At 52.0% G+C, this 27239-nt stretch overlaps 1 protein-coding gene and 1 long non-coding RNA gene across 2 annotated transcripts; one reads left to right on the forward strand and one right to left on the reverse strand.

The window, feature by feature from the left end:
- Positions 1-9773: 9773 nt before the first annotated feature.
- On the forward strand, positions 9774-11730 carry LOC135904218 (organic anion transporter 3-like). Its single transcript, XM_065434855.2, has one exon. The coding sequence runs from the start codon at positions 9805-9807 to the stop codon at positions 11623-11625; it is 1821 nt and encodes a 606-aa protein (XP_065290927.1). The 5' UTR covers positions 9774-9804; the 3' UTR covers positions 11626-11730.
- A 7880-nt stretch (positions 11731-19610) lies between these two features.
- Positions 19611-22402, reverse strand: LOC135904217 (uncharacterized). The gene is made up of 2 exons (XR_010565042.1): positions 22081-22402; positions 19611-19934 (listed from the first exon to the last, which is right to left on the reverse strand). It is a non-coding gene; the product is annotated as an uncharacterized lncRNA (long non-coding RNA).
- Positions 22403-27239: the final 4837 nt, after the last annotated feature.

Genomic DNA, 27239 nt, shown 5'->3' on the forward strand with positions numbered 1-27239 from the left:
CAACGCCGGAAACAATTCCTCGTGAAAGCGTACGAAGATTTTGGGAACTATGGAACCGGAAACAGCGGCCACTAAAAAAACGAACCATCGCACGTCGGTGCTGTTCGCTCTTGTGAGCCACAAGCAGAATATAAATTATAGCTTGTGTGATCATTGCGGTAGGTGCGAGGATGCGTTCTATATGTTCCGCTTCACGTAGGCTAGACTGGGTGCAGATCAACTTCGACTGTGCTCCAGTTCACTCTTAAACAAATGTACAACCTTTGGGTCGTATCTTGCCACACAGTAACCGTCATCTGTCTTGCTTGCGTTCCGTTTCTTGAAAACGCTGCGCTCGCTACTTTCCTCTCAGGAATGCTATGTGGGGCTGATAACGCGCTTATCGTTCGTGACTAGGAAGTATCAGGCTCGCAGCATTAAAGAAAGGAAATGCGGTTGAGACAGATGCCGATTATTGTTGAGTGGCAAGATACAACCCAAAGGGTGGAATTTTGTTTTAGAGTGTGGGATACTCCGTAATGCGATATTTGAGTGCAGCTCTATATGTGTTTTCATTTGGCGATATATTGGTTGGTGCGGACAGTCTATCTCGAGCGGCACAATGCAAGCGGAGCGAAGAGCGGCGCGACTGCCTCGCTAATCGGGAGATCGCGGGAGGCAGCGCGTGGGTGACACGTGGGCGGGATTCAAAGCAGCCGGCGCGGACACCCCCGTTCATGCAAGGCTTCGTTGCCGTGGCGCGCTACTCTGGCGCCATCTCGTAGCGGTCGTCGCCACAGAGCCCGTCTTGCGCGCCACTACGCTTTTCTTCTCACGCTGTCCCCCTACCTTTCTCCGCATTCCGCCTGATGTTTCCGCCACACCCTCCTCCACTGTTCTCCTTGTGCTCTCTTCGCTCTTGCCTTCTTTCGTCTCCAGCTGCGCTTCGCGTTCGCATTTTCGTTCTTCGCTGCCTCGCTCGCTCGGTTACGGTGAGGGAGGACGCCGGGGGACGACGCGAAACGCAGGAACGGGTGCCCAAGAGCTGCGCTCTGTAGAAGATTGCCCTGCTCAGCCTGTGGGCACCGCATCAGATCCGTGTGGTTTTGCATTTTTGCAAATGCAAAAAGGCCGTGCACTGCGAATTGGGTACACGTTGAAGAATCCGACGTGGTCAAAAATAATCCGAAATCCCCCACTGCGACTTGCCCCATGATGATATTGTGGCATTGCCACTGTTACGCTTGGCGTGTACCACCCCGGGCAAAAAGGACGCTCGAAAGACCCGGCTCAACTGAAACGGAAGATGGATTCCTAATTTGCTATTGTTGTCTCGCGAGGATGCCGGTCTGGCCGGCGCCCCGCAGTGATGACAGGCCCCTTTGTGTGTGCGACCAAGGGGAGAACGCTTTCCGCTAACCAACGCCGCCTACGATCCGCGACGCATGTGTAGCCGCCAGCGGAGAGAAGCACGCGCGAACGTCGTCTGGGAGAAGGGCTCAGCCGCCTACGATCCCCAAAGCACATGTAGCCGCCAACGGAGAGAAGCACGTGCGAACGTCACCTGGGAGAAGGGCTCAGCCGCCTACGATCTCCGAAGCACATGTAGGCGCCAGCGGAGAGAAGCACGTGCGAACGTCACCTGGGGGAAGGGCTCAGCCGCCTAGGATCTCCGAAGCACATGTAGGCGCCAGCGGAGAGAAGCACGTGCGAACGTCACCTGGGGGAAGGGCTCAGGCGCCTAGGATCTCCGAAGCACATGTAGCCGCCAACGGAGAGAAGCACGTGCGAACGTCACCTGGGAGAAGGGCTCAGCCGCCTACGATCTCCGAAGCACATGTAGCCGCCAGCGGAGAGAAGCACGCGCGAACGTCGTCTGGGAGAAGGGCTCAGCCGCCTACAATCGCCGGCGCACGTGTAGCCGCCTACAATCCCCGGCGCACGTGTAGCCGCCAGCGGAGTGAAGCACGTGCGAACGTCACCTGGGGGAAGGGCTCAGCCGCCTACGATCTCCGAAGCACATGTAGCCGCCAGCGGAGAGAAGCACGTGCGAACGTCACCTGGGGGAAGGGCTCAGGCGCCTACGATCTCCGAAGCACATGTAGGCGCCAGCGGAGAGAAGCACGTGCGAACGTCACCTGGGGGAAGGGCTCAGCCGCCTAGGATCTCCGAAGCACATGTAGGCGCCAGCGGAGAGAAGCACGTGCGAACGTCACCTGGGGGAAGGGCTCAGGCGCCTAGGATCTCCGAAGCACATGTAGCCGCCAACGGAGAGAAGCACGTGCGAACGTCACCTGGGAGAAGGGCTCAGCCGCCTACGATCTCCGAAGCACATGTAGCCGCCAGCGGAGAGAAGCACGTGCGAACGTCACCTGGGGGAAGGGCTCAGCCGCCTACGATCTCCGAAGCACATGTAGGCGCCAGCGGAGAGAAGCACGTGCGAACGTCACCTGGGGGAAGGGCTCAGGCGCCTACGATCTCCGAAGCACATGAGCGCGCCAGCGGAGAGAAGCACGTGCGAACGTCACCTGGGGGAAGGGTTCAGCCGCCTACGATCTCCGAAGCACATGTAGGCGCCAGCGGAGAGAAGCACGTGCGAACGTCACCTGGGGGAAGGGCTCAGGCGCCTACGATCTCCGAAGCACATGTAGCCGCCAGCGGAGAGAAGCACGTGCGAACGTCGCCTGGGAGAAAGGCTCAGCCACCTACGATCTCCGAAGCACATGTAGCCGCCAGCGGAGAGAAGCACGTGCGAACGTCACCTGGGGGAAGGGCTCAGCCGCCTACGATCCCCGACGCACGTGTAGCCGCCAGCGGAGAGAAGCACGTGCGAATGTCACCTGGGGGAAGGGCTCAGCCACCTACAATCGCCGGCGCACGTGTAGCCGCCTACAATCCCCGGCGCACGTGTAGCCGCCAGCGGAGGGAAGCACGTGCGACCGTCACCTGGGAGAAGGGCTCAGCCGCCTAGGATCCCCGCAGCACGTGTAGCCGCCAGCGGAGAGAAGCACGTGCGAACGTCACCTGGGAGAAGGGCTCAGCCGCCTACGATCTCCGAAGCACATGTAGCCGCCAGCGGAGAGAAGCACGTGCGAACGTCACCTGGGGGAAGGGCTCAGCCGCCTACGATCTCCGAAGCACATGTAGCCGCCAGCGGAGAGAAGCACGTGCGAACGTCACCTGGGAGAAGGGCTCAGCCGCCTACGATCTCCGAAGCACATGTAGCCGCCAGCGGAGAGAAGCACGTGCGAACGTCACCTGGGGGAAGGGCTCAGGCGCCTACGATCCCCGACGCACGTGTAACCGCCAGCGGAGAGAAGCACGTGCGAACGTCACCTGGGGGAAGGGCTCAGCCGCCTACGATCCCCGACGCACGTGTAGCCGCCAGCGGAGAGAAGCACGTGCGAACCTCACCTGGGAGAAGGGCTCAGCCACCTATGAACCCCGACGAACGTGTGCCGCCAGCGGAGAGAAGCACGTGCGAACGTCACCTGGGAGAAGGGCTCAGCCGCCTACGATCTCCGAAGCACATGTAGCCGCCAGCGGAGAGAAGCACGTGCGAACGTCACCTGGGGGAAGGGCTCAGCCGCCTACGATCTCCGAAGCACATGTAGCCGCCAGCGGAGAGAAGCACGTGCGAACGTCACCTGGGGGAAGGGCTCAGCCGCCTACGATCCCCGACGCACGTGTAGCCGCCAGCGGAGAGAAGCACGTGCGAACCTCACCTGGGAGAAGGGCTCAGCCACCTATGAACCCCGACGAACGTGTGCCGCCAGCGGAGAGAAGCACGTGCGAACGTCACCTGGGGGAAGGGCTCAGCCGCCTACGATCCCCGACGCACGTGTAGCCGCCAGCGGAGAGAAGCACGTGCGAATGTCACCTGGGGGAAGGGCTCAGCCGCCTACGATCCCCGACGCACGTGTAGCCGCCAGCGGAGAGAAGCACGTGCGAATGTCACCTGGGAGAAGGGCTCAGCCTCCTACGATCCCCGACGCACGTGTAGCCGCCAGCGGAGAGAAGCACGTGCGAACGTCACCTGGGAGAAGGGCTCAGCCGCCTACGATCTCCGAAGCACGTGTAGCCGCCAGCGGAGAGAAGCACGTGCGAACGTCACCTGGGGGAAGGGCTCAGCCGCGTACGATCCCCGACGCACGTGTAGCCACCAGCGCAGAGAAGCACGTGCGAACGTCACCTGGGGGAAGGGCTCAGCCGCCTACGATCCCCGACGCACGTGTAGCCGCCAGCGGAGAGAAGCACGTGCGAATGTCACCTGGGAGAAGGGCTCAGCCTCCTACGATCCCCGACGCACGTGTAGCCGCCAGCGGAGAGAAGCACGTGCGAACGTCACCTGGGAGAAGGGCTCAGCCGCCTACGATCTCCGAAGCACGTGTAGCCGCCAGCGGAGAGAAGCACGTGCGAACGTCACCTGGGGGAAGGGCTCAGCCGCGTACGATCCCCGACGCACGTGTAGCCACCAGCGCAGAGAAGCACGTGCGAACGTCACCTGGGGGAAGGGCTCAGCCGCCTACGATCCCCGACGCACGTGTAGCCGCCAGCGGAGAGAAGCACGTGCGAACCTCACCTGGGAGAAGGGCTCAGCCACCTATGAACCCCGACGAACGTGTGCCGCCAGCGGAGAGAAGCACGTGCGAACGTCACCTGGGGGAAGGGCTCAGCCGCCTACGATCCCCGACGCACGTGTAGCCACCAGCGCAGAGAAGCACGTGCGAACGTCACCTGGGGGAAGGGCTCAGCCGCCTACGATCCCCGACGCACGTGTAGCCACCAGCGCAGAGAAGCACGTGCGAACGTCACCTGGGGGAAGGGCTCAGCCGCGTACGATCCCCGACGCACGTGTAGCCACCAGCGCAGAGAAGCACGTGCGAACGTCACCTGGGGGAAGGGCTCAGCCGCCTACGATCCCCGACGCACGTGTAGCCGCCAGCGGAGAGAAGCACGTGCGAACGTCACCTGGGGGAAGGGCTCAGCCGCGTACGATCCCCGACGCACGTGTAGCCACCAGCGCAGAGAAGCACGTGCGAACGTCACCTGGGGGAAGGGCTCAGCCGCCTACGATCCCCGACGCACGTGTAGCCGCCAGCGGAGAGAAGCACGTGCGAATGTCACCTGGGGGAAGGGCTCAGCAACCTACAATCGCCGGCGCACGTGTAGCCGCCTACAATCCCCGGCGCACGTGTAGCCGCCAGCGGAGGGAAGCACGTGCGACCGTCACCTGGGAGAAGGGCTCAGCTGCCTAGGATCCCCGCAGCACGTGTAGCCGCCAGCGGAGAGAAGCACGTGCGAACGTCACCTGGGGGAAGGGCTCAGCCGCCTACGATCTCCGAAGCACATGTAGCCGCCAGCGGAGAGAAGCACGTGCGAACGTCACCTGGGGGAAGGGCTCAGCCGCCTACGATCCCCGACGCACGTGTAGCCGCCAGCGGAGAGAAGCACGTGCGAACCTCACCTGGGAGAAGGGCTCAGCCACCTATGAACCCCGACGCACGTGTAGCCGCCAGCGGAGAGAAGCACGTGCGAACGTCACCTGGGAGAAGGGCTCAGCCGCCTACGATCTCCGAAGCACATGTAGCCGCCAGCGGGGAGAAGCACGTGCGAACGTCACCTGGGGGAAGGGCTCAGCCGCCTATGATCCCCGACGCACGTGTAGCCGCCAGTGGAGAGAAGCACGTGCGAATGTCACCTGGGGGAAGGGCTCAGCCGCCTACGATCCCCGACGCACGTGTAGGCGGCAGCGGAGAGAAGCACGTGCGAACGTCACCTGGGAGAAGGGCTCAGCCGCCTACGATCTCCGAAGCACGTGTAGCCGCCAGCGGAGAGAAGCACGTGCGAACGTCACCTGGGGCAAGGGCTCAGCCGCCTACGATCCCCGACGCACGTGTAGCCGTCAGCGGAGAGAAGCACGTGCGAACGTCACCTGGGGGAAGGGCTCAGCCGCCTACGATCCGCGACGCACGTGTAGCCGCCAGCGGAGAGAAGCACGTGCGAACGTCACCTGGGGGAAGGGCTCAGCCGCCTACGATCCCCGATGCACGTGTAGCCGCCAGCGGAGAGAAGCACGTGCGAACATCACCTGGGGGAATGGCTCAGCCGCCTACGATCCACGACGCACGTGTAGCCGCCAGCGGAGAGAAGCACGTGCGAATGGCACCTGGGAGAAGGGCTCAGCCGCCTACGATCCCCGACGCACGTGTAGCCGCCAGCGGAGAGAAGCACGTGCGAATGTCACCTGGGGGAAGGGCTCAGCCGCCTACGATCCCCGACGCACGTGTAGCCGCCAGCGGAGAGAAGCACGTGCGAACGTCACCTGAGAGAAGGGCTCAGCCGCCTACGCTCTCCGAAGCACATGTAGCCGCCAGCGGAGAGAAGCACGTGCGAACGTCACCTGGGGGAAGGGCTCAGCCGCCTACGATCCCCGACGCACGTGTAGCCGCCAGCGGAGAGAAGCACGTGCGAACGTCACCTGGGGGAAGGGCTCAGCCGCCTACGATCCCCGCAGCACGTGTAGCCGCCAGCGGAGAGAAGCACGTGCGAACGTCACCTGAGACAGGGATCAGCAGCCTATCCACAACCAGACGCCTCTTCCGCGAACCAACGCCGCGCGAAACAGAAGGGACCAGCTGCCTACGGCAGATTGCCACCAGGCGCGCGTGCCGTTCGTTACTGGAAAGTACCGGGCTCGCAGCGTTAAAGAAAGGAAACGCATCAAGGCAGATAACGATTATTGTTGTGTGGCAGAAGGGGCAAGCCAATGGGTGTAACTTTGCCTAAGAGTGAATGACCTTCTCGCTGACTGGAATCACTAGATATGTGCCGCTTCGTGTGCGGCATGTGAGGGAACAATTCTCAGTGTTCTTAGGCAGCGGCGCCCCAAGCTTCTCGTCTCGGAGGCCATAGGCGGACTTATCGGCAGTGCTACTAGATGGCGTACCATGTCCAGAAAGCTGCTTGACAGAGGCGCCCGGTTGCATTTTCACAATTGCTAGTAGGTACAGCGGGGCGTGGCGTTTTTCGCGGCTCTCGACGTTTCTGCACAGGCGCGAGTAAGAGCAGGGGCGAGAGTGAAAGTCTCGTGGCCTTTGCACCTTGAATATGTGACTCTGCCTAGGCACTAAGGTGGATATGTTTCTTTGTGCGTGAAGCGTGCATTTGTCCCTAGGCATGCCGGCATGGCGAAGTGGGGTCGAGTTTGTTAACGCTCGGATGCTGGCTGCCGGCGCGGTGAAACAGGGGAACCAGCGCGCACTGACACCTCATTTGACGATCGCTGCGTCTAAAAGTACGACGGGGAGACTTTGTCGCGCGTGCGGCGCTGGTGCTTAGTCAATTATGCCGCATTAATAACTTTGTCGCGCTTTGCGCAATCTGCCTTAAAAAAATAACAAAAAACAACAGCGATTTCCCCGGGGGAGCAATAGGGACCATAGCAGAGGCCGACCCTGCTCTCCTGGACTTTTAAGAAGCAATTTTGAGTGGTCCCCTTTTAGTAAAATAAACGCACAGTGCCTTAGCAACCACGGTTTAACGCAATTGCCTGATGTCACGCTGTGAGGATTACTGGCTTTTCGTCTCGTCCAAGTTAGGTTAGCTTAGGTTATGTTTAGGTTAGGCTTACGTTAGCTTCGGTTACGTTAGGTTAGCGTAAAAAGCGTTAGGGTGCCGCGGCGTTAGGGTGCCACGTGAAAGCAAAGTGGGGGTGATCGCAAAGACAGTGTATATCGTATATCATCATCATCATCATTATCATCATCATCATCATCAGCCTGGTTACGCGCACTGGAGGGAAAAGGCCTCATACTTCTCCAACTTCCCCGGTCATGTTCTAATTGTGGCCATGTTGTCCCTGCAAATGTATCGTATATAGCGTGATGTATATAGGATATAGCGATAGCTCATGGTTACTTCATAGCCGACCAGACGACTGTACGACAATGACGCATATACGACGGAGGAAATACGATGATTGCATTAAGATAATGACGTGGCAACAGTGGAATCACTGACAAAATGACGACGAATTACCACAACGGAATCACGACAAATACGCAGCGACTACACAATGAGGACGACGTTGTCATAAGACGGTATGAAAACCATAGGATGACAACGCTGGAGGGGCGATAACAGCACGAAGACATCATGATACTGACGCTGGTATGATGCAATGGCCTGATGAAGAAGTAATGAACAGGACGGCGTGCCGACAATGGGATTATGATGGTAATATTACAATGGTATGACTGCCTCGGCGTGACATTTGTATGAAGATGTAGGAATGACGACAGCTTTGTGACGACGACGGTAAATCGACTGCGGATTGACGAGAAAGCATTGACGACAGTGGAATGACCACGATGGAATGACAGTGGCTCTGTTACAACAATGCAGTGACAATAAAATGATGACAGACTACTGACGATGGAATGATGATGACGACATGACTAGGACGGTCAGAAGTTTGGGCCGCCGTGATGACGATAAAGCAACGCACACTCAGAGAGTGAAAAATTAGATTCGCTGGTGTTGTGCGGTCTTCGCATGGCCTCGTCCATCTTCTTGCACAACGGTCGGTTGCCCTTAGTCCAAGGCTCCACTGGATGCTGCTGCCAGTTCTGCTCGCTGAATCAGACCTTCTTGGTCGACCCGGTGATGGCTGGAGAGCACTCCCTCCCATTGCCCCGCACTCGGGTTTAGTATAAAGGGTACCAGGTCTCTCTTCTGACATGCCCACGTTATGTGATACAGCGTGGATGTTTCGTGGCACCAAGGGCATTGGTCATTGTATTGTGCAAGATACATTTTGTTGAGTATGTTTAGGTTCCGGTACGAGCCCGTTTGTAGCTGCCTCCACGCGACAGAGCCCTCTCTGCTAAGGGAGTTGTGCGGTGGTAGATACCGCTTTCTGCAGCCCCGGTAGTAATAGTGTCGCCGAATAGTCTTGGGGTACAGGTTCGGGCCCCTCGAGGTCGCCTACGTTGGATGCTCGGTAATAAGTGCACCCTAGAGCTATGCTGTCCGCCTCTTGGTTCGCTGCCACTCCCGTCTGTCCCGGCGTCCATGCTGTCGTATGCTTAATTGGGTCTTCTTTTGGTTGTTGTGTTATGTGGTCTCCGGAGCGGAGTATGCAGAGCGTTCCGTGCCCTATTCTGCCTCGTAGGTAGTTGCTGCACGCACAGACAACGCAGAGACAGCCGTAGAGGAATGATCAAGATGGAATCATCACACAGGTATGATGACGAATACGCACTGACTACACAAGGACGACTGCGCTGTGACAAGAGGGTATGAAAGCCATACGTGATGAAATGACGACCATTGCATGGCAACCACGGTGCGTTGGTGCCGAAGCTGACGTCCTCGCCTGTGTTCATCAACTGCCTCCGTGGGCCGCCTCGATTTGGGTTGTACCCTCTGTTTGTATGCAGTATACCCGCTACCGCCCAGTCATGCAGGATGGCAGTTTGCAGTTAGCAAAGATGACAATCATACAACAACACAGGAATGTTCAAAAGTAGGCGTAGTAAAGATAGGGGTGGCGTACTGTGTGGGATCTAATGGGCAAGATAGCAGGCAGCAAAAGCAGCGGGCAAGTCGAAGGAAGCGCGAAAGAGAACTTTGCTTCAAATTGCAGAAAGACTGTATGTCACAGTTGCTTTTTAGAAATGTGTTCAAGCTTAAAGGAGACAGGCTGTACATATCAGTAAGCGTATTCATTGGCATATGAAGGAATTGTCTGTTTGCTGCAGACCTCGAGGTCTGATCATCATCGTCGGTATACAAGGCACGAGCAGTCACCTGCGCACGCAGATGAAGAGCAAGCGAAGGATGCGGTCATCAGTAACGACGCGGTCGGGCAGTGCAATGCAGAAAGCCATGTCTCACCGTAGTTTTACCGACAAAGCTCACAACGGTTCTTTCGGACACGTCCGGGAGCAAGAACGCAGACGCTCGGAGCTCACAGGCGAGAGCGCGGTCATCTTCGGCAACGGTGCATTCCAAGGGCTCCTGGTGGCGTTCGCACAGGTTGCCATGTTTGTGTCCCAAACTATGATCTCGGTCCAGGCGGTGACTGCAACGTCATTATACTACTGGTGCCGGCCCCCGTCCGAGTACTCGTACATGTCCACGGCGCAGTGGTTGAACTCCGGCATTCCGCAGGGGCCCGACGGCAGCTACAGCCACTGCTCACACTATGAGCGGCCCCGCTTACCGGGTTCCATGCCTACAGCCGCCGAGGTGCCCTGCAAACACTGGACCTACAACACGACCTCAAGCGGCTACACCATAGTCGAAGAGTGGGAGTTGGTCTGCGATCGCATGTGGCTCTTAGCTCTCGCCCGTGCCGTCTTAATGTGCGGGAGAGTCGTGTGCGTGCCTCTCATGGGGCTCGCCTGTGACAGGTATGGTCGGCGACCTGTGCTGCACGCGTCAGTCGCCGTACTTTACTGCTCATGCGTGGCTCAGTGCTTCAGCTCGACACTGAGCACTTACGTCGGGCTAGGCTTGTTGCAGTCAGTGTCCTCCAGTGTCCTGGAGCTCACCACTAGCATCCTGCTGTTCGAGTCAACGCCTCTTAGTGCACGTGAAGAGCTTGTCGCGCTCGCGGCGAGCGTCCCGATTGTGCTCGCTCCAGTCTACTACAAAGCGTTGTCCTTGTTAGCGGGCTCCTGGAGAATCCTGCACCTGGCCGTGGCGGCGCCGTCAGTGTTACTAATCATCGTTGTATACCTGACTGGGGAGTCCCTGGATTGGCTCATCGCCACCGGCAAGTTCGAAGACGCCGAGCGGGCCGCACTGTGGGCAGCGGAACTGAACCACGAGAAGCCTGAGGTTGTTAAAGAACGGCTGGCCGGAATCACGGCGGGACTAGCAGTGCCGGCCGAGCGACCACCGAGACCCGGAAGGCTCGGCTTCTGCGCCCTTTTCAGCGGACCCAGACGCTGCGAGTATTTCGTCACTTTCGGCTGTTGGTTCACCATGTACGTCGGCTACTTCAGCCTGCCCGTTGATCAAGTCGGCCAGCAGCTCGACGAGCGCACATGGATCCCATTGTACCTTAACATGGTCGGAATGTCGTCGGCGTATTTCATCACCAAGAGCTTTGGTTACCGTGGCCCGCTCTTAGTGCTGTCGCTCTTGTGCGCAGTTGCGGTGGCAGCACAGTTAGTTATGACCGGCTACGGTCTGATGGTTCCGTTGGCGTGGGCATTCAGGCTGTCATACGTGGTCTTCCACATGACCTACGTCTTCCTTTGCATCCATACCGTGGAAATTTTCCAGACGCGAATGAGGAGCATGGGGTTTTCTCTCGCCTTCATGTGCGGCTCCCTGGGCGCTCTGATGGGGGCACTCGTGAAGTACATGGAAAGGGTGCTGGCAATACACCTAAAGCTCATCCCGAGAGGCGTGACTGCGGTGGCCATCGCAAGTTTCTACATGGGTCTCGTACTTGTACCAACAGATACGAAAGAGGAGTCGCCTGTGGTTCCCAGAGAAATGGCTTTCGGAAGCAAACGATCAAGCTCGCACATTTCGTTGTACGAAGAAAGTGAGCAACGACGGCCATCGGTGCGCGTTGGCGAAACGACTGAAAGTTTTCAACGTAGACCAAGAGTACCGCCGGTTTAAATTGTTCCAGATCTGCCACCAGCCATTTATTTGGCATATAGAACGTGTTCCTTTCTCCTAGCTATTTGTGCAATAAACGTGCCTATATATGGTTTGCATTTTGTAGTTTGGAATATATATCTGTACCAATATGGTTATGATCGACGAACTTTCAGCTCGTCGGAAGCGCTATATAGGTCTTTTGAAAGGCAGTGCTTTTCTCTTTTACGTTGCCTTTTGATACGAAGGATAGCCGCTTCGTATGTAGGTTGGGCAATAGAGTGTGCTACACTTCTAGAAGATTAACGAGTTATTTAGAGAAGTCATGTATCTTTTCTGATGCTAAAGCACGAATTATTTTAAGCCTTTGGATGCGCAGTCGCGTCGTTTTGAAGAGCGGCGTTTGGCATGTTGCCCTAGCTCCTGCCTGCACTCCATAAAACGTTTGCGTGGGTTTCCGCTGTGACGGATGACAACCAGTCAGTTGTACATTTGTGGAACGTTACTTAAATCCACATCCGTCCACAACCACACGAAATCGAGGACGCGCATAGGGCGACCGTTACGAGCCTAGCGAGCTGGTGATGATGATGCCACACATTCGTCTCCCCTCCCCCTATACATGCAAACGCGCTGGAGGACGGAGCTGTCTCATTGAGTACCGCAGAGGTTGAGTTCGCGGAGTTGGAGAGTCTTCTCTATGTCCTTCCCAAAGTCCTTGACGGGGCGTTACTCCGTCGGTGTCGCACAATTCCGGAGCCGAAGCATTCCGACGTCACCATTGGTCATGAGGCCGCCGTTCTGTTGCTTGAGCTGCGTCCACTGTGACCAAGCGCCTTCCTTGTAAATCGCGCACGACGCCAAGTACCCATCGTTTCCCGTGGCTGGAAAGTTCGAGTCCACACACGCTGTTCAAGCTGCCATTGCTTGTGACGTTCGGTGCACGGCTCTGGGTTTGCTGCTGCGGTGGTCGGCATGATGCACTCGAGCTTTGTTCTTATTTGATTTCCCAGCAAGATTTCTGCCGGTGACTTGACTTCCTTCACTAGTGAGCGAACATAGCGAAACACAAAAAGTATCAGGCCTGCGGGGCACAGGCAGCACAGTCACAGCGTAAGCTTGAAGAGTGCCTCCACAGCAGCTCCATTTTCGGCACTACGCGAGGACGTGCCGTAACATGCACCTAAGCGCAGGCGCAGGTGCCGAGAGTTCGTGGCGCACGTGTCGCATTCATTGACACGTGACGCTATACAGTGGTGTTGATGATGATGACCATTTGTTTGTTTCCCCTTTGAAAAGAGGCGGTGACAAATATTCAACTCGCTTTTTTGAGTTGACCAGGTCCAGCTACGTCAAGCGTGCAGCTGCTACATGCAAGTGCTACATGCCCATGCTACGTGGCGCGCATCTCACATCCCGTGACAAGTGACACGATGCGATCCAAACGATGACAATAATGATAATGATGACGAGGATTTATTGACATCGCCTCTGCAACGGGTCAGCGAGAAACAGTTAACTAGCCTGCTTGACTTAATCAGTTACAAAATACGTATTTTCTATTCTAGGATTGTTGTAATTTCTGCTTGGTCTTCTTTTTCTTTAAGATGTAGTCCTGCGTGGCATCAAACTCATGAGGTAGCTTACGTTGGCGCAGCGTGCGGTAGACATGGGGCTGCAGTCTGGGCTGTCGTAGACGGTGACGGAATACCCAAAATCACGGCCCGGTCACGCACAAGAGATGCAAGCATGGCTGAAGAAGTCGCAATAGCGCTCGTTTGCACTGGCACACAGCCAAACCTAATCATTAGCGATCGCAAAACAGCTATGCGGAAGCCTTGTAAAGGAAGAATATCGGAGAAAGCTAGACGCATACTCGTAGGTAAATCAAATATTAGAAAAATTTAAAATATATGGGTACTCACGCACGAATCTGTCCCAGGCAATGAAGCTGCACACGAGCTCGCCCGAGCTATCTACCAGCGGGTGGCTGCGGAACAGCCCCAAGACAGGGGTGTAATCACATATCAAGAAATCGCGGAACATTACAAACTTGAAAGGAGAAACCGCGCACCTGCGGATCGGTCTCTGTCCTACAACGAACGAGTATATGGAGGCGATTGCAAGCCGGTAATTACATCCGCCATCATACATCCGCCATCATACCAGCTTCAGTATCATGATGTCTTCGTGGCGTCGTAGCCCCTCTAGCGTTGTCATTATGTGGTTTTTATACCGTCTTGTCACTTCGTCGCCGTCATTTTTTCGTCGTTGTGCATTTTTCATGATTCCAGCGTGGTCGTTACATAGTAATTTTGTCATGGGGATTCCGGTGTTGTCACTCCATTGTCGTAATGCAATCGACAATGCGTCGTCCTACAGCCATCTGGTTTTAGTCCTTGAATTTCTGTTAACTAAGCATGAGCTATCGCTATATGGGATACACATTTCGCTGTATACGATATGCACTGTCTTTGCGATTACCGCCACTTTGCTTTCACACTAGCTCGCCGGGATCTGCCATGGCCATGCCGGCTTGAGGACGAGTGTGGGAAGACGAAACAGACGAAGATGTTCTTCCTATTACCGACAGAGCTGTTGCCACGGATATTCAATTTGATGACATCTTTCCTAATAATGCAAAATTACTTCCACATCGTATTCTAGACGGTATATTACAAGATCACCTGAAAAACCTTCAAACAAACGTTGTAATTGGTACAGATGCTTCACAATGTGAAGAAAAGTCAGGTGTAGGAATATTTTCCCCGATTCTCGATTGGATATTTTCTCTTCGGCTGCCAGATTTCATACCGTTTTTTTTAGCCGAATTCATGGCCGTGGTGCTGGCATTACGCAAATTAGGACCATCAATTACGTCAGCCGTGATAGTTACTGATTCTTTATCATTGTGCTCATCCCTTACTGCTTCTAGTGATTCTCGCGTGGTGAGGACATTTCAATCATTGGTACCTGGTTACTTGAGAAGCGTGCGTTTGATTTGGGTGCCCGGCCATAAAGGACTAATCATTAATGAAATTGCAGACTCTCTAGCCAAGGAATCGATAAGTGGCCCGATTCTTCCTTGCTGCCCTTTGACTGCTTATGTAACTGCAGCTAGATTTCGCAGGAGTATCATTATACAGTCAGTATCAGGCTCCGCAATTACTAACTCTGTGGATTACGGACATCTCCTGCACTCTTGGAACAGAGATTTTTGCCGAACACGGAAAATTGAAGTGTCCCTCACGAAGCTGCGCTGCCGTATACCTGCATGGAACTTCTACCTCCACAGGTCTGGTCTGGTCCCCTCACCATTATGCACATTCTGTGGCGAAGCGGAGACAATCGACCATTTCTTGTTGTCTTGCAGACGTTTTTCTATTATAAGAAAACGACTACTCGAAATCCCGCTTCGCTCTATTGGTCTGACTTTATCAGTGCCTGTGATCCTATCTTTTGGAGCCTCCATTGTTGGGTTCAGCAACAGAAATGTTTGCTTGGCGATCCAAAATTACCTCATTGAAACTAATCGATTTCCATGTTAGATTGATCGTTCTCCCTCCCAACCATAGCTTTCTTTTATTTCTTATCTTTTATTAATTATTATTATTGTTATTATTATTATTATCTTATACCCGGTTTTCATCTGATTATTTCCTTTTTTTTTCTCCAAACACAAAACGTTTACTTTTAAACTCACACGCCCAAATTGTTAACTCCCTTGTTATCATTATTATTTTAGGCACCTAATTAAGCCGCCCGATTCTTGGCCAATCCCCCACTGTGGGTATGTGCCACGGCCACTCAGGACAACAACAACAACAACAACGAATGAGGTGCGTATGACTACGACCGCGTGGCGACAATCGAATGGACATTTCTAAATTATGGCACTAGTATAAAAACGACAGCGTGACTACGACGGCAGTCGGACAATGTTACGACAAGTTTATGACTTTGACGGTGTGAAGACTATTGTGTGGCGACGACGACAATGCGACAACGGCGCCGCGACTACGGATGACCACAATCGCATGACGAAGCTGGAATGACGATGGAACAACCATGACGGCACCACGACATCGATGTCACAATAACTGCATGACCAATGAATGAGGCTGGGCGATGACGACTTAGAAATTATGAAGATGGCATAACAACTAGTGCGTGACAACGACAGCATAAGAACAATGGGATGAGAACAGATGGGTGAAGAAGCCTGTGTGACGATGACAGCATGAAGGGAATCAAATTACGATGCTGAAATGACGCATTACCACGGCGTCACGACGCCGGCGAGAGAACTAATGGTTTACGGCGACTGTGAGATACTGCGCAATGACGAAGAAGGAATGACAACCGCGTTATTATGACGCCATTGACCGGAGAACGGCATCATGGCGAGAGCAGGATGGCAAGCCAGGAATCAAGGAAAGACGAAGACGCAATGACAGCTACGGCATCACGACCACACATTGTATTCTATTCGATAAGCTTCAGTCTACGAATTTCCTAATAAATAAAAGCGCTTGGATCTATGAATTTATAAGGCATACAGAGTTTTATTCTTACCAACACGGTATTTCGACGTCCAAAGACAAGCAGACAACAGGTGGACCACAGGGTTCTGTTCTTTTCCGTATACTATTTAACATTTTGCTAAGCACAATTCCTTTGTCTCCGGAAGTACATGTTAACGTTTCCGCGGACGATGTCGCATATTTCGCATCCGCAAATAATATACGTTCACAACAACAGTCGTCGCAGAATTACTTAGGAATGCTGGAGACCTTGCTAGAGGGATTATGTATGTCGTAAAATATTAACAAAAGTTCGGTATTAGTATTCCCATTAAATGCACAGGTGCATATATCTTTACAATACCGACAGGAAATCAGTCCTCAAGTGGACGAAGTCAAGTACCTTGGTGCTATTTACGATGGCAAGCTCACCTGGCGCAGTCACACTGAACATATTAAAACAAAGGCAGAATGTGACACATTACATCGTGAACGTGACACATTACATCGATACATCACATAGTATGTTCTTCGCGCATGTATCGTACGTAACTTGGAACTGCAACCCGTAATCGCCAGCCATCATGCAATGATGGGGTGAAACTGAACAACGCTGCGCTCGGTGTTTGCCGTGTATTCTTGTTATGGGGCAGGCCCTAGTGGCGGACTCCAGATTAATTTTGACCCCCTGGGTGAAGGCTTGCACAGTGAGCTTCTCTCCTCCTGCCCGGGGAAAAACAAATGCATGCGTAAAACCACACAATTCGTAAAGGTGGTGGCGCTTTTGTCGTTTATCCTGCCGACATTCCGACGCTTAATGTGGTGGTACAGCTGTGGAAACTGTGTGTCCACGCGGCGAGCCGCAATAACGTTCATCGCCGGCAGCCCCAAACTCAATGTTCCTTCAGCTACTCTGGGTTATCAGATAGCAGTTTTTTTTTTGTAAGCCATAGCGTTGGTTGCTGAGCATCGGAAGGCTTGGACAAACCTGAGAGAGGAGAGAAGACGAAGTCGCGTAAGCAGTGGCCATGTGTCGAGAACAAGAGAAAAAGGAATCTGCTGGTTCATGTAGATTTCCTAGGTATAGTTCGTGGCACAAAATAGATTTCGTGAAAAGGGACAGAAGAAAGGAAGAGAGTGAAGCGCTTCACTGTCTTCCTTTCTTGCGTCCATTTGAGGAAATGTATATTGCGCCACAAAGTATACCCAGGAAATCTAAGCACCAACTTGCCCAAGAACAATTCCTTTTGGTTTATGTAGCTAGCGTGCAGAACGGTGTCCGTTCCGATGAATTCGACAAATGAATTTCTGCTGGGAAAAACTAGTGATTTATTGTTAACTGATCGAATCATTTATTTATTCATTCATTCAGTCATTGACTGACTGAATAGCAAAACCACAGCTTTATGTGTTTCATTTCAATCGTAAATGCAAGCTGTAAGATCTGCCGTGGTTGCTTAGTGGCTTCGACTTTGTTGTGCGGCTACGAACGAGGTCGCGGGATGGATTCCCTGTTGTGGCGGCCGCATCTTGAAGGGTGTGAAATGCAAAAGCGGCCGCGTACAATGTGTTGTGTGCACTTAAAAAACCCCAGGTCGTCGAAATTAATCGGGAGTGCATCACAACGGCGCGCCTCACTACGCAGTTGTGCGTAGTGACCGAGATTAGTCTTTTTGGCACGTAACTCTAAATCTTGTTAACGCTACAACAACACTGTGAAAACACACGTATGTGTACAGTCAACCACAAGACTTTAGGGAATGTGAGATGCGAGAAAAAGCTAAATACGTGCGCGGCCTCACAACGCTGCCTAGTATTCGCATTTACACTCTCTACCAGTATAAGTAAGCAACATTGCGATGTCCATTTTTACTTACTGTTACTGGCTGTTCAGTAAATGAACGTTTTCTGACGTCCCGTGGTCCGTAAACCTCTGCGGTTGACTGTACATGTGTGTGTGTGCGTGTGTGTGTGTGCGTGTGTGTGTGTGCGTGCGCGTATGTGTGTGCGCGTGTGTGTGAGAGCATGCGGGCGCGTGCGTGTGTGTGTGTCCATCACACACACACACACACACACACACACACACACACCACACACACACACACACACACACACACACACACACACACACACACACACACACACACACACACACACACACACACACACACACACACACAGTAGTTTGAACTTAAACATGCCAATTCATTTAATGACGAGCCGACATCCCTCCTCTAACTTCATTGCCAACATGGTTGCTAAAACACGATTGTGTTGGCTGGTATTTGCTACATATTTGCCGTAATAAAGTAACATATTGTTTTCTTATTCACAAAGTTTTCACCCATTTCTAAATCTTAGCGCGCATTGCTGCACTCTGTACTCACCGGCGGAACTTTCCGATGCCGCATGACGACACTGTGCAGGCCGTCGGTGTACGATGACATCCGGTTAAATGCGCTCTATTGGGACTCGCGTTTTTTATTGGCTAGGCTAAGAATTTATAGTAAAGCACTGAAGTAAAAGCTTGAGGAGCTGATTATCTTGTCCAGATGTTCCTCCATCGATTCAGGAAATATTGCGTCCGCGCAGGTATTACTTACCGCTAGGGCGCTTTCCTATGAAGGGGAAACACGTACAAGCGCAGAGACCGGTATAACACAAATTCAAAAATTTTTTTCTTGCCTAACACAAAAAGTAATTTGATAAAGGTTGCTTATTTTGTAGACAATAGATGTTTGTAATAAATGCACTATTTAGCGCATTTTTATCCCGAGCACCTCAATGCTAAATTTACGAATAAACATAGGCTAAAACTAACTTTTTTAGAACTTTGTCGCCAGCTGTATAGGCCATTTCACGTTATATTCGTCCCAAATTATTTTTCGCTTACAGTACGACTTGCTGGCAAATAATTACTATGAAATATAACACCTTTCATTAAAAGTAATCTTTCTGCAAAAAATTTTCAATATGTACCAAATTTTGCAGTTTAGCGCCGTACAAAAAACTCCGGAAACGTGAAGATCGATAACACCTTTTTTAAGTGAAAATCCAACTTCATTCTCAAAGGAAAATCGCGTGCTCGCCTAATTTACGAGAAAAATTTTTGACAATGCCTTTTACGACTCATACTTTCGAGCGTTCTAAGAAACTTCACATGTTCCTAGCGGTGCTGAAAATGTTTTTTTTTCGCGATAATGTTTTACAGAAAGACTTCTTGCTTTAGATACGTAGTCCTGAATTTTTTTCAAAGAAATCGCTGATGGTCTTGCGCCAAGGTTGGGACAGTTGGCCTGAAATGGCCCCTATATAACAGTTTTCGCGAAGCACCCCGAACGCCCTAGAGCCGCAACTTCGGCGCACGAGCGTGATCCAGGTCCCCTATAAAGATAAACTGGCACTTCGGACTTAGTACCGAGCAAGGTAAAGAAATAGGGCCGATCATGCTCTCAAATCACGCTGTCAACATACTCGGACGAGTCGTCGCAGACGAGTTGCGCGCGAATTTTATTCGTCCGAAATGCGTTCAAAGGAAGGCGCCAGCTGGTGCTGCGGCTGCTAAAACGGCAGCGGCCCTCCGAGGAACGGAGGCGGCAGGTGCGCCGCGGTGGTGGGCGGCCCCAGCTCTCCGCAGGTGCACATCCCACGAATGCAGGAGCCCCAATGGGCCGCGGCGCTGTGGCAGCGGTGGGCGCACTCCAGCTGGTCGCACGCGTTGGCCGAGCCGAGGAAGCCGAGGAGCAGGATGAGGGCGAGGAGGGCGCATGTCGTCGCAGGTCGCCTCGGTGTCATGGCTCCACGATTCTGGCGAAGGAAGAATTGTTCAGAAGGGTGGCGAAATCGAAGTCTCCTGCGACGGTTGTTTAGGGCACGATAAAGACGATCAACTGAATTAAAACAAACTGACTGACTATCATATGAAAGTAAATAAAAATTACTCTGATGCACCAAATATGGTTGGTATCATCCAAGAATGCGTTTAGCAGGATCTTGGACGCCGTCATTTGTGGCCCTATGTTGCACTCCATGTGTTATGGGCGGCGCTCCCCTTATTGCTCGTCTTCACTCGTACGCGAGAGCCAAACGCCACATTCAGCGCCACTTCCTCCAGGACCAGCTCGGAACCACGTGCAACGTCTGTTACCAGTTGCGCAGCGTCTCGAACGACAGCGTCAGCGTTTTCGACCAAACACACCGAGTCTCGACGACAGCGTCTCAAAAAAAAAAAGAGACGCTAGCTGTCAAGAGCGAACAATGCAAGAAACCTCCTCTTATCGTCGCGCCACCGTGCGGTAACGCATGGTACCAGTGCACACTTTTTAACGCTTTGTTAGGCCCAATCCTCAGTATCGTCTCACGAGTTGGTTAGACAGTCACTAGAAATAACGATTAGTTGCGAAAGAATGATAAACGAATCAACAAAAGGGTCGAAGAGTGGCATGGCAGGAAGGTCGCTCGTAACTGTGTGCACCGAAGCTGAGCAGTTCAGCGAAGATTGATCAGGTGCGCCCGCACGTGCTATAGAAGTAACAGAGACCAGTGTCATCCGGCCATATACGTTCGAGCTTACTATTTTGGCGTGGTTCTAAGTGCAAGGCAAAACAGAGGCACTGCGTTTGCAGAGCGGTGCACAGTGTCATTTGACCGACTCTCTCGTGAGCATGGGGTCGATTGAGAAATCAAGATCTCGGTGCGAACGCGAGATGTAACGCGACAAAGACTACAGAGACAAGGAGGCTGATCGCTGGCCTTTTGGGTCTCAGTTGTGTACATTTTGCGCCACCGCCTCGGCAAACTTTCCTTTTGCGACTTGCACATGTTAGTTTCAGCCCTGAGCCACTGATCCTGCCGGCACTGTGGACTCCTTTCGTTAAGATGGCTGTGCCGTGCACATTGGCTCCCTATGGCAGCTTTGTCCTTGCTTAAGCGGCCAACCGCATGTAGTGCGTGGTAGACATATTTACGCGGTCGCACCGCCATATTCAGGAACGTGAGTTTTGCGCCGCGAGGTAGCCGCTTTGTGATCACGGGCGTGAGGCAATAGCATGAACCATCAGTTTTAATTCATAGGCACGTGAAACGCAGTGAGGTTATTCGGCGCAAATGAAATGTAGACAAGGTAGGCACACACGGCACCACAAATACGGCCGAAACGCGGGCCACATCGTCTTTGCTTAACGCCCCATGCGGCCACGAAATATTTGATTTACTTCAGGTTTTCAGGATTTCCCACAACTATTTGCCTCCTAGGGGGACCTGTGCCTACATCATGCTGTCAATCTCGCCAGATTATCCCTCTGGTCTCCATCATCATGTATGGCGTCTATGATGCTGAACAGAATGCATTATATCGACTGCTAATATAGCCCAAATGACGTACAGCGGGTGTGTCAATACGAGCTGAAAACCGTGTATGGCCCTCCCGTGACTTGATGGAACGTGCTTATAGCGGAGAGCGTGAGGACGGGACACAAAGAATGCACGGAGGACAATCGCCAAACTTCAACTAAGCTTTACTGCGGAAAAATTACACAAGCAAGCGGTTGCTGCGCAGAAACATTGTAAAAAAAAAAACAAAAAAAGAAAACAGAGCCACCGCGCTCATTGTCAGCGCAATCACAATAGGAGGTCATCATGTCATACATCACTACTGAACGGCCTGACCCACGCAAGGTTGGAGCCACCTCGTGTAAAGATTACGCGTCTCATTCAAGTCAGCAACCAACTAGCTCATCTAAGTCGCTTAATCGCTTTCCGCTGATTTTCACCATAAACCATGCTCGAAGTACGACATCCCCAAGTGCTGTGTACAAGTCTCAGATTCCGGTTGGCTTGCTTTTACCGGCATTTGGAGGCTTCCGTCGCTCCAATCTGCTAAGTTGATGCTATTCCTAGCGCACATCTCGCTCTGACATCTACAGCTGAAGAGAGCCATTTGGTTCGGACTTACGCACTAATCCAGGTGAGCGCACAAATGAACGGTCCTTGTCCGGGCGGTGTATCGTTCGGCCACAGCAATGGCAAACACGGTGGCTGTTTTATACGAGGCCGGAATCCTCGTACCGGAAAATATATCAAAGCTCTATCCGCGGCCGGGCTGCCTGATGAGCTCACGCGAACCCTGGAATGCTTTCTTGCGCGTCTCGAACAAAGTGAGCGAGGTACTCCCAGATGCACGCCGAAGGACTATTAACTGAATAATAATAAAAAAAACAGCTTTTTCTTGCTTTCTACATCACGAAGTCTTCCTGGATTTCATCTCAGACCTGGTAAGTTCCTTAGTGCTCCCTAAGCTAGACTAATGCATGTCGCTTGGGCAAGCACACTTGTATGCGCTACGAAACTAAAAAAAAGTTCGTGTTTACACGGCCAATCTTTCATTTCCACTCTTTGAGCTTTATTCGTCTCGGGTGAAACTGCGTCTGCAGAGGTGACATTACATTTAATAAAGCGCCAGCAGCCCTTTTAACGGCAAGACGCGACGACTATGAATGCGCGCATCTATCATTCACGTAGTTACGCATCTCTTTGAGGTAGGTTGTCACCTTCTCCAAAGAGAGCTATTAATGGCACTCTGTCCAGGTACAAACGCTCGCACGCGCTGGCCTTTGAACATGCGCTCGCTGCATTTACAACTACTGCAACCACCTGCTGGCAATGTTTTCCTTGCTTGTTTTCTTTTTCGGAGGCAAAGCATTCCTTGTAAACAGAACTCGCGTATGCCGTGTTCCTGTGATCGCAGCTTAAATTAAGTATAACCCTCACAAGGAAACATTCCCTGCTTGAAAGGCACTCACTTACAGCCACCACAGAAATGTAAACAGATAAATTGTGCTGCTTGATGCCTGAAACGGAAAACTGAAGTCAAGTGTTGTGTACGAATTTCCATCAGCTGGGGCGCTTCAATGGACATCTAAAGTCGAATACCATGTGGTCTTTTTTTTATCGCTTGCGGTCGGTCAATGCACGGAAGTGCTATTCGCCGGTGGGCCCCAAGGTGCCCGCGTCTTTACAGTTACTGGTAAACACAGCGGGGCGTGGCCTTTGCCGAGGAGCGGGACGTTTCTGCGCAGGCGCGAGGGAGAGCGGGTGCAAGAGAAAAAACCCGGTGGCTTTTGCTCCTTGAGTGTCTGACGCTGCCTAGGCACTACGGAGAAGGAGTTTCTTTGCTCGTGTTGTATGCGTTTGTCCCTAGGTGTGCCGGCATTGCGGAGTGGGGTCGACTTTATGCTCCGACGCTGGCAGCCGGCACGGTGAAGCAGGTGAAGCAGGGGGCACAGACGCCCCATTTGGTGAACGCTGTGTCTAAAATTTTGTACCTCTGACGTGCGCGACTGCCAGAAGCTAAAGGTATGTCGGACAGACATTCTCGCGCATGTGGCGCTGGTGCTGAGTCAATCATGCCGGGTTATACCTTTGTTGCGCCGTAACTCTACCTTAAAAGAATCGTCACTTGCTTTCCCGGGGGAGCAGTATAGGGTCCGTAGTAGAGACAGGGCCCGCTCTCCTGGAGCAGTATCTTCACTCTTGGCAGGCATTTCATATGCTGCTGTCTGCGACTTTTCGTGAGAATTTTGTGTGGTCCCCTTTGAGTCAAATAAACCCACACTGCCTTAGCAACCGTGGTTGAACGCGAGTGCTTGAAACGCCGCAGGCGAAGCTTTGATGTCACACCGTGAGGAGTATTGGCCTTGCGTGTAGCCCATCTTAGCTTAGGTTAACTTAGTTTAGATTAGCGTAAACGGCGTTAGGTTTCCGCGGCGTACTCTCAAAGCGGTTGCAAGAAGGGCGTCGAGCGTCACCGGCGGCCTTTCAGCCGGTCGCAATCAACCGCGGTTGCTGAGGTGCTGTGCGTTCTAGATTTTCAGTATATTCAGCCCGCCCTCTACTGCGGTCCCTACGAAGGAGTTTGAAAAACATTGTTGGAGTGAAGATGCTGTCTGAAAAGTGAAGCCGAATCACCGTCATCTTATCATAGGCAAGAAGTAACGTTAGTAAACAGCGGGGAATATACGAAGTGCTTTCCTCCCACCCCGCCCTATTTAGGATGCTTCTATGCTTTAGCAGTACATATATCGTTTGACGTTTTTCTTTCTGTCACTGATTTCAGAAGGACGCCTAAAAACTTTTTTCAAATTTTGTGGATATCAGTATGCAGCCAAATCTAACATTTTGGGCAATAACTTCGAGCTTTTATGTTGAAATACGTCTAGCATTTCCAACAATTGACCAAAAGGACGTGAGCTACGAGAAGTTTCAGCTGTCACCGCCCTGTTCCAGAGTAGAAGTACAGGCAAACTCTGGCTTTACCTGTACTCGTAGGGAACTCGGGGGGTTATGACTCCAGCTTTCTTTTAAAACCTTTTTGGTCCCTACTGCACCCCTCCCCCACCCTCCAACCGGTAAAATCAGTTATGTTACTTTGAAGGTAGAGCACCATAAGGCGCCAGGAAAGTATAATCCGGCACTACTGACCCAGCACGAGCGCCGCAGGCGCGAAGGAGTCGGTCCGGCACAGCGCTCACCATATTCGGTGTCAGTGCCCACTGTTTCACCTGCTTCACCGCGCCGCCAGCCAGCGTACGAGTGTAAACTCGCCCCCACTCCGCAATGCCAGCACGCCTATGGACAAAAGCGTACAACACGAGCAAAGAAACTTCTCCGTAGTGCCTAGTCCAAGTCAGATATTCAAGCAGCAAGCGCCCCACATTTTCTCTCTGGCACCCGCTCGTACTCGCGCACGCGCACAAACGTCTGGCGCCTCCGGAAATGCCGCGCTCCACTCTACTTACTCGGAATTGTAAAGTCGGAGCCCCTTCAGGTGTTTTAATTAAAACCTGGCCCGTACCCGGACAGCCGTGGTTCGGCTCTTTAGCTCTTGAGCGTAACCGAAGCACGGTCCTGTTGAACGTAACCGAAGCACGGTCCAACGCCGCGAGGTGGCGTCACGTTGTAGAAGCATCTTCCATACGTCTTGCAGACGGCTCAAAACGCGTTCCATTACATGGCCTGGAAGCCGTGTCAGATGTCTCCTTAGCCGTCTCCGACGCTTGCCAAAATTGTAACACACATCAAGTCAAGCGTATGAACAATAAGACAGGCTTCGGCGCCATCTTGACGGGGATACAGCATACATGGGCAAGCTCTCTCGTTAAGACTGCTCTGCCGCTAATTGAGAACGAATTTCGAAAACAACGCCCATTTGGCAGCAGTAAGCTACTGTCAAAGCATCATCAACACAAATCTAAAGCAAATACGAGCGTTAGTGGGGAACGAATGAGCCGAACAGTGCCGGCCTACGTCTCGATGGATTGGAAGCGGGCAGTTCTCGCTTCGACTGGCGCGGCCATGTTGCCGAACGTAAGGGCCCCCTTGCGAGCATTAGCGTTTAGCGCTAAATCCTAAATAGCGTACTTACGTAAGAGATGCAGCACTATTTACGTACAACGCATGCGCAGTGTGCAGCACGCAACGCTAACGGAAACGCTGAACTCCTTGTGTTTCCTGCTATATGTTGTACTAAAATTGTCTAGCGTACCGCAACGCAAAGGCAGGGCAACCAATAAAAGAGACGTTAGAAGACTAACGTGCCCTAGCCAAGACAATCCATTAGCAACAATCCTGTTATGGCGGCTATATATAGAGTAGGTGTGGCGACCGAGCGTAGTTCACCACTTCTCCGCGTCATGATGCAAAAAAAGGTGTTGCAGTCAGTAGAACGGTTATCTTGGGCGCTTTGGCCTCTGTACTCAGGGATGAGTGTGTGTACGCAGAGGAGACAAAATGCGTGTTTGAGACTTGTGCTGCCGCTGATTTCAGCTATGATTTGTGTTTCAAATACGGTTCTCTGAAGCGCAAGCAAAGTTGTATGGGTATTTGTGCTAACCTCGGAAAACCCGAAATGCTGCAACTATTTTCTTTTAGCTTCTATGCAAGAACCTCGCACGACAGCTTCAATGGTTTTGAAGAAGTGCGGAGTTATTGTAGAGTCTTAGGCTGGGAAGTAAAACTCTTGCTTGTGCTAGTTGGTTCATGCTTGAATTAGGTAAACGCAAGGCGCAGAAGACCAGGACTTGTCGTTTGTGTTCTTCTTCCTAAGCCCTGGTCTTGTCGTTTGTGTTCTTCTTCCTAAGTCCTGGTCTTCTGCGCCTGGCCTTTACCTACTTCAGGCTGGGAAGTAGTGAGTAGTTTTTTCGTAGTTTGGGTGCCACCAAGTATCGTTTGAATCAAATAATAAAGTTCACTGTCCAGAACCACACATGCTGCCTATGAGAGACGCCGAAGTGGGGCATGAGCAACAAACTACAAGAAAAAGAGTACAATAAAAAAGTTCTAAAGTTCACACATAAACAAGAAAAACACTTGTTTCTGATTAGTTTACAAGCGTTCGAGTGTTCATGTTGATGTACGCGTGGCGGTCCTCGTTGGTGGAAAAGAAAACGAACACAAACACATACAGAAGAACCACAGGAACATGATAATGTGAGCGAATAGGCGCAAAACCTATTTATGTAAAGGTTCAAAACATGAATAATTTCGACGAATACGCAGTCGTGATTAAATTACAATAATTTAGTGTAATAAATTTTATATGTTCCCAATTCTTGAATACGCTGTTAATGCGCGTGGTGTACTGTGTTTCAAGGGATTTTATTGGGCGTTATATTAGAAATATATTTCTTGTTGCACTCAATTCTTGCACTATTTTATTTGACCTTTAAATTTCTTAGGAACACAGCCTGTAAACAGACGAAAGAAAATGAGGCAGGCAGGTTAACGAGAACAATAATTCAGTTGGTTCCTTTAAACGGGAGAGAGGGGGACATAGAAAGCTTAACAGTAACATAATTTATCTGAACAGTGGAGCCCTGCAATTTATTTACAGGTGCTAACAAATGTTGTCGATACTCTGGTCCATGCCACTCGTACTGTTAGGTTAATAATGAAGTCATCAAGCCGCAAAAATGGTGTACATGGCAGCGCCGATGAAACAATCTAAATTATAGTGAGGTCAAGGCTGAGCAAATTTATACTGAAAGACGTATTCTTTCAAAAATCTATCGCAAATGGCGCGATAATACGGTGACTATCAGAAGAAAAATGAACCTC

This window comes from Dermacentor albipictus, chromosome 10 (genome assembly GCF_038994185.2).
Source record: "Dermacentor albipictus isolate Rhodes 1998 colony chromosome 10, USDA_Dalb.pri_finalv2, whole genome shotgun sequence".
Classification (NCBI taxonomy): domain Eukaryota; kingdom Metazoa; phylum Arthropoda; class Arachnida; order Ixodida; family Ixodidae; genus Dermacentor; species Dermacentor albipictus.

Coding starts and splice junctions, on each gene's coding strand:
- LOC135904218 (XM_065434855.2), top strand. CDS start 9,805: ATGAAGAGCAAGCGAAGGATGCGGTCATCAGTAACGACGCGGTCGGGC.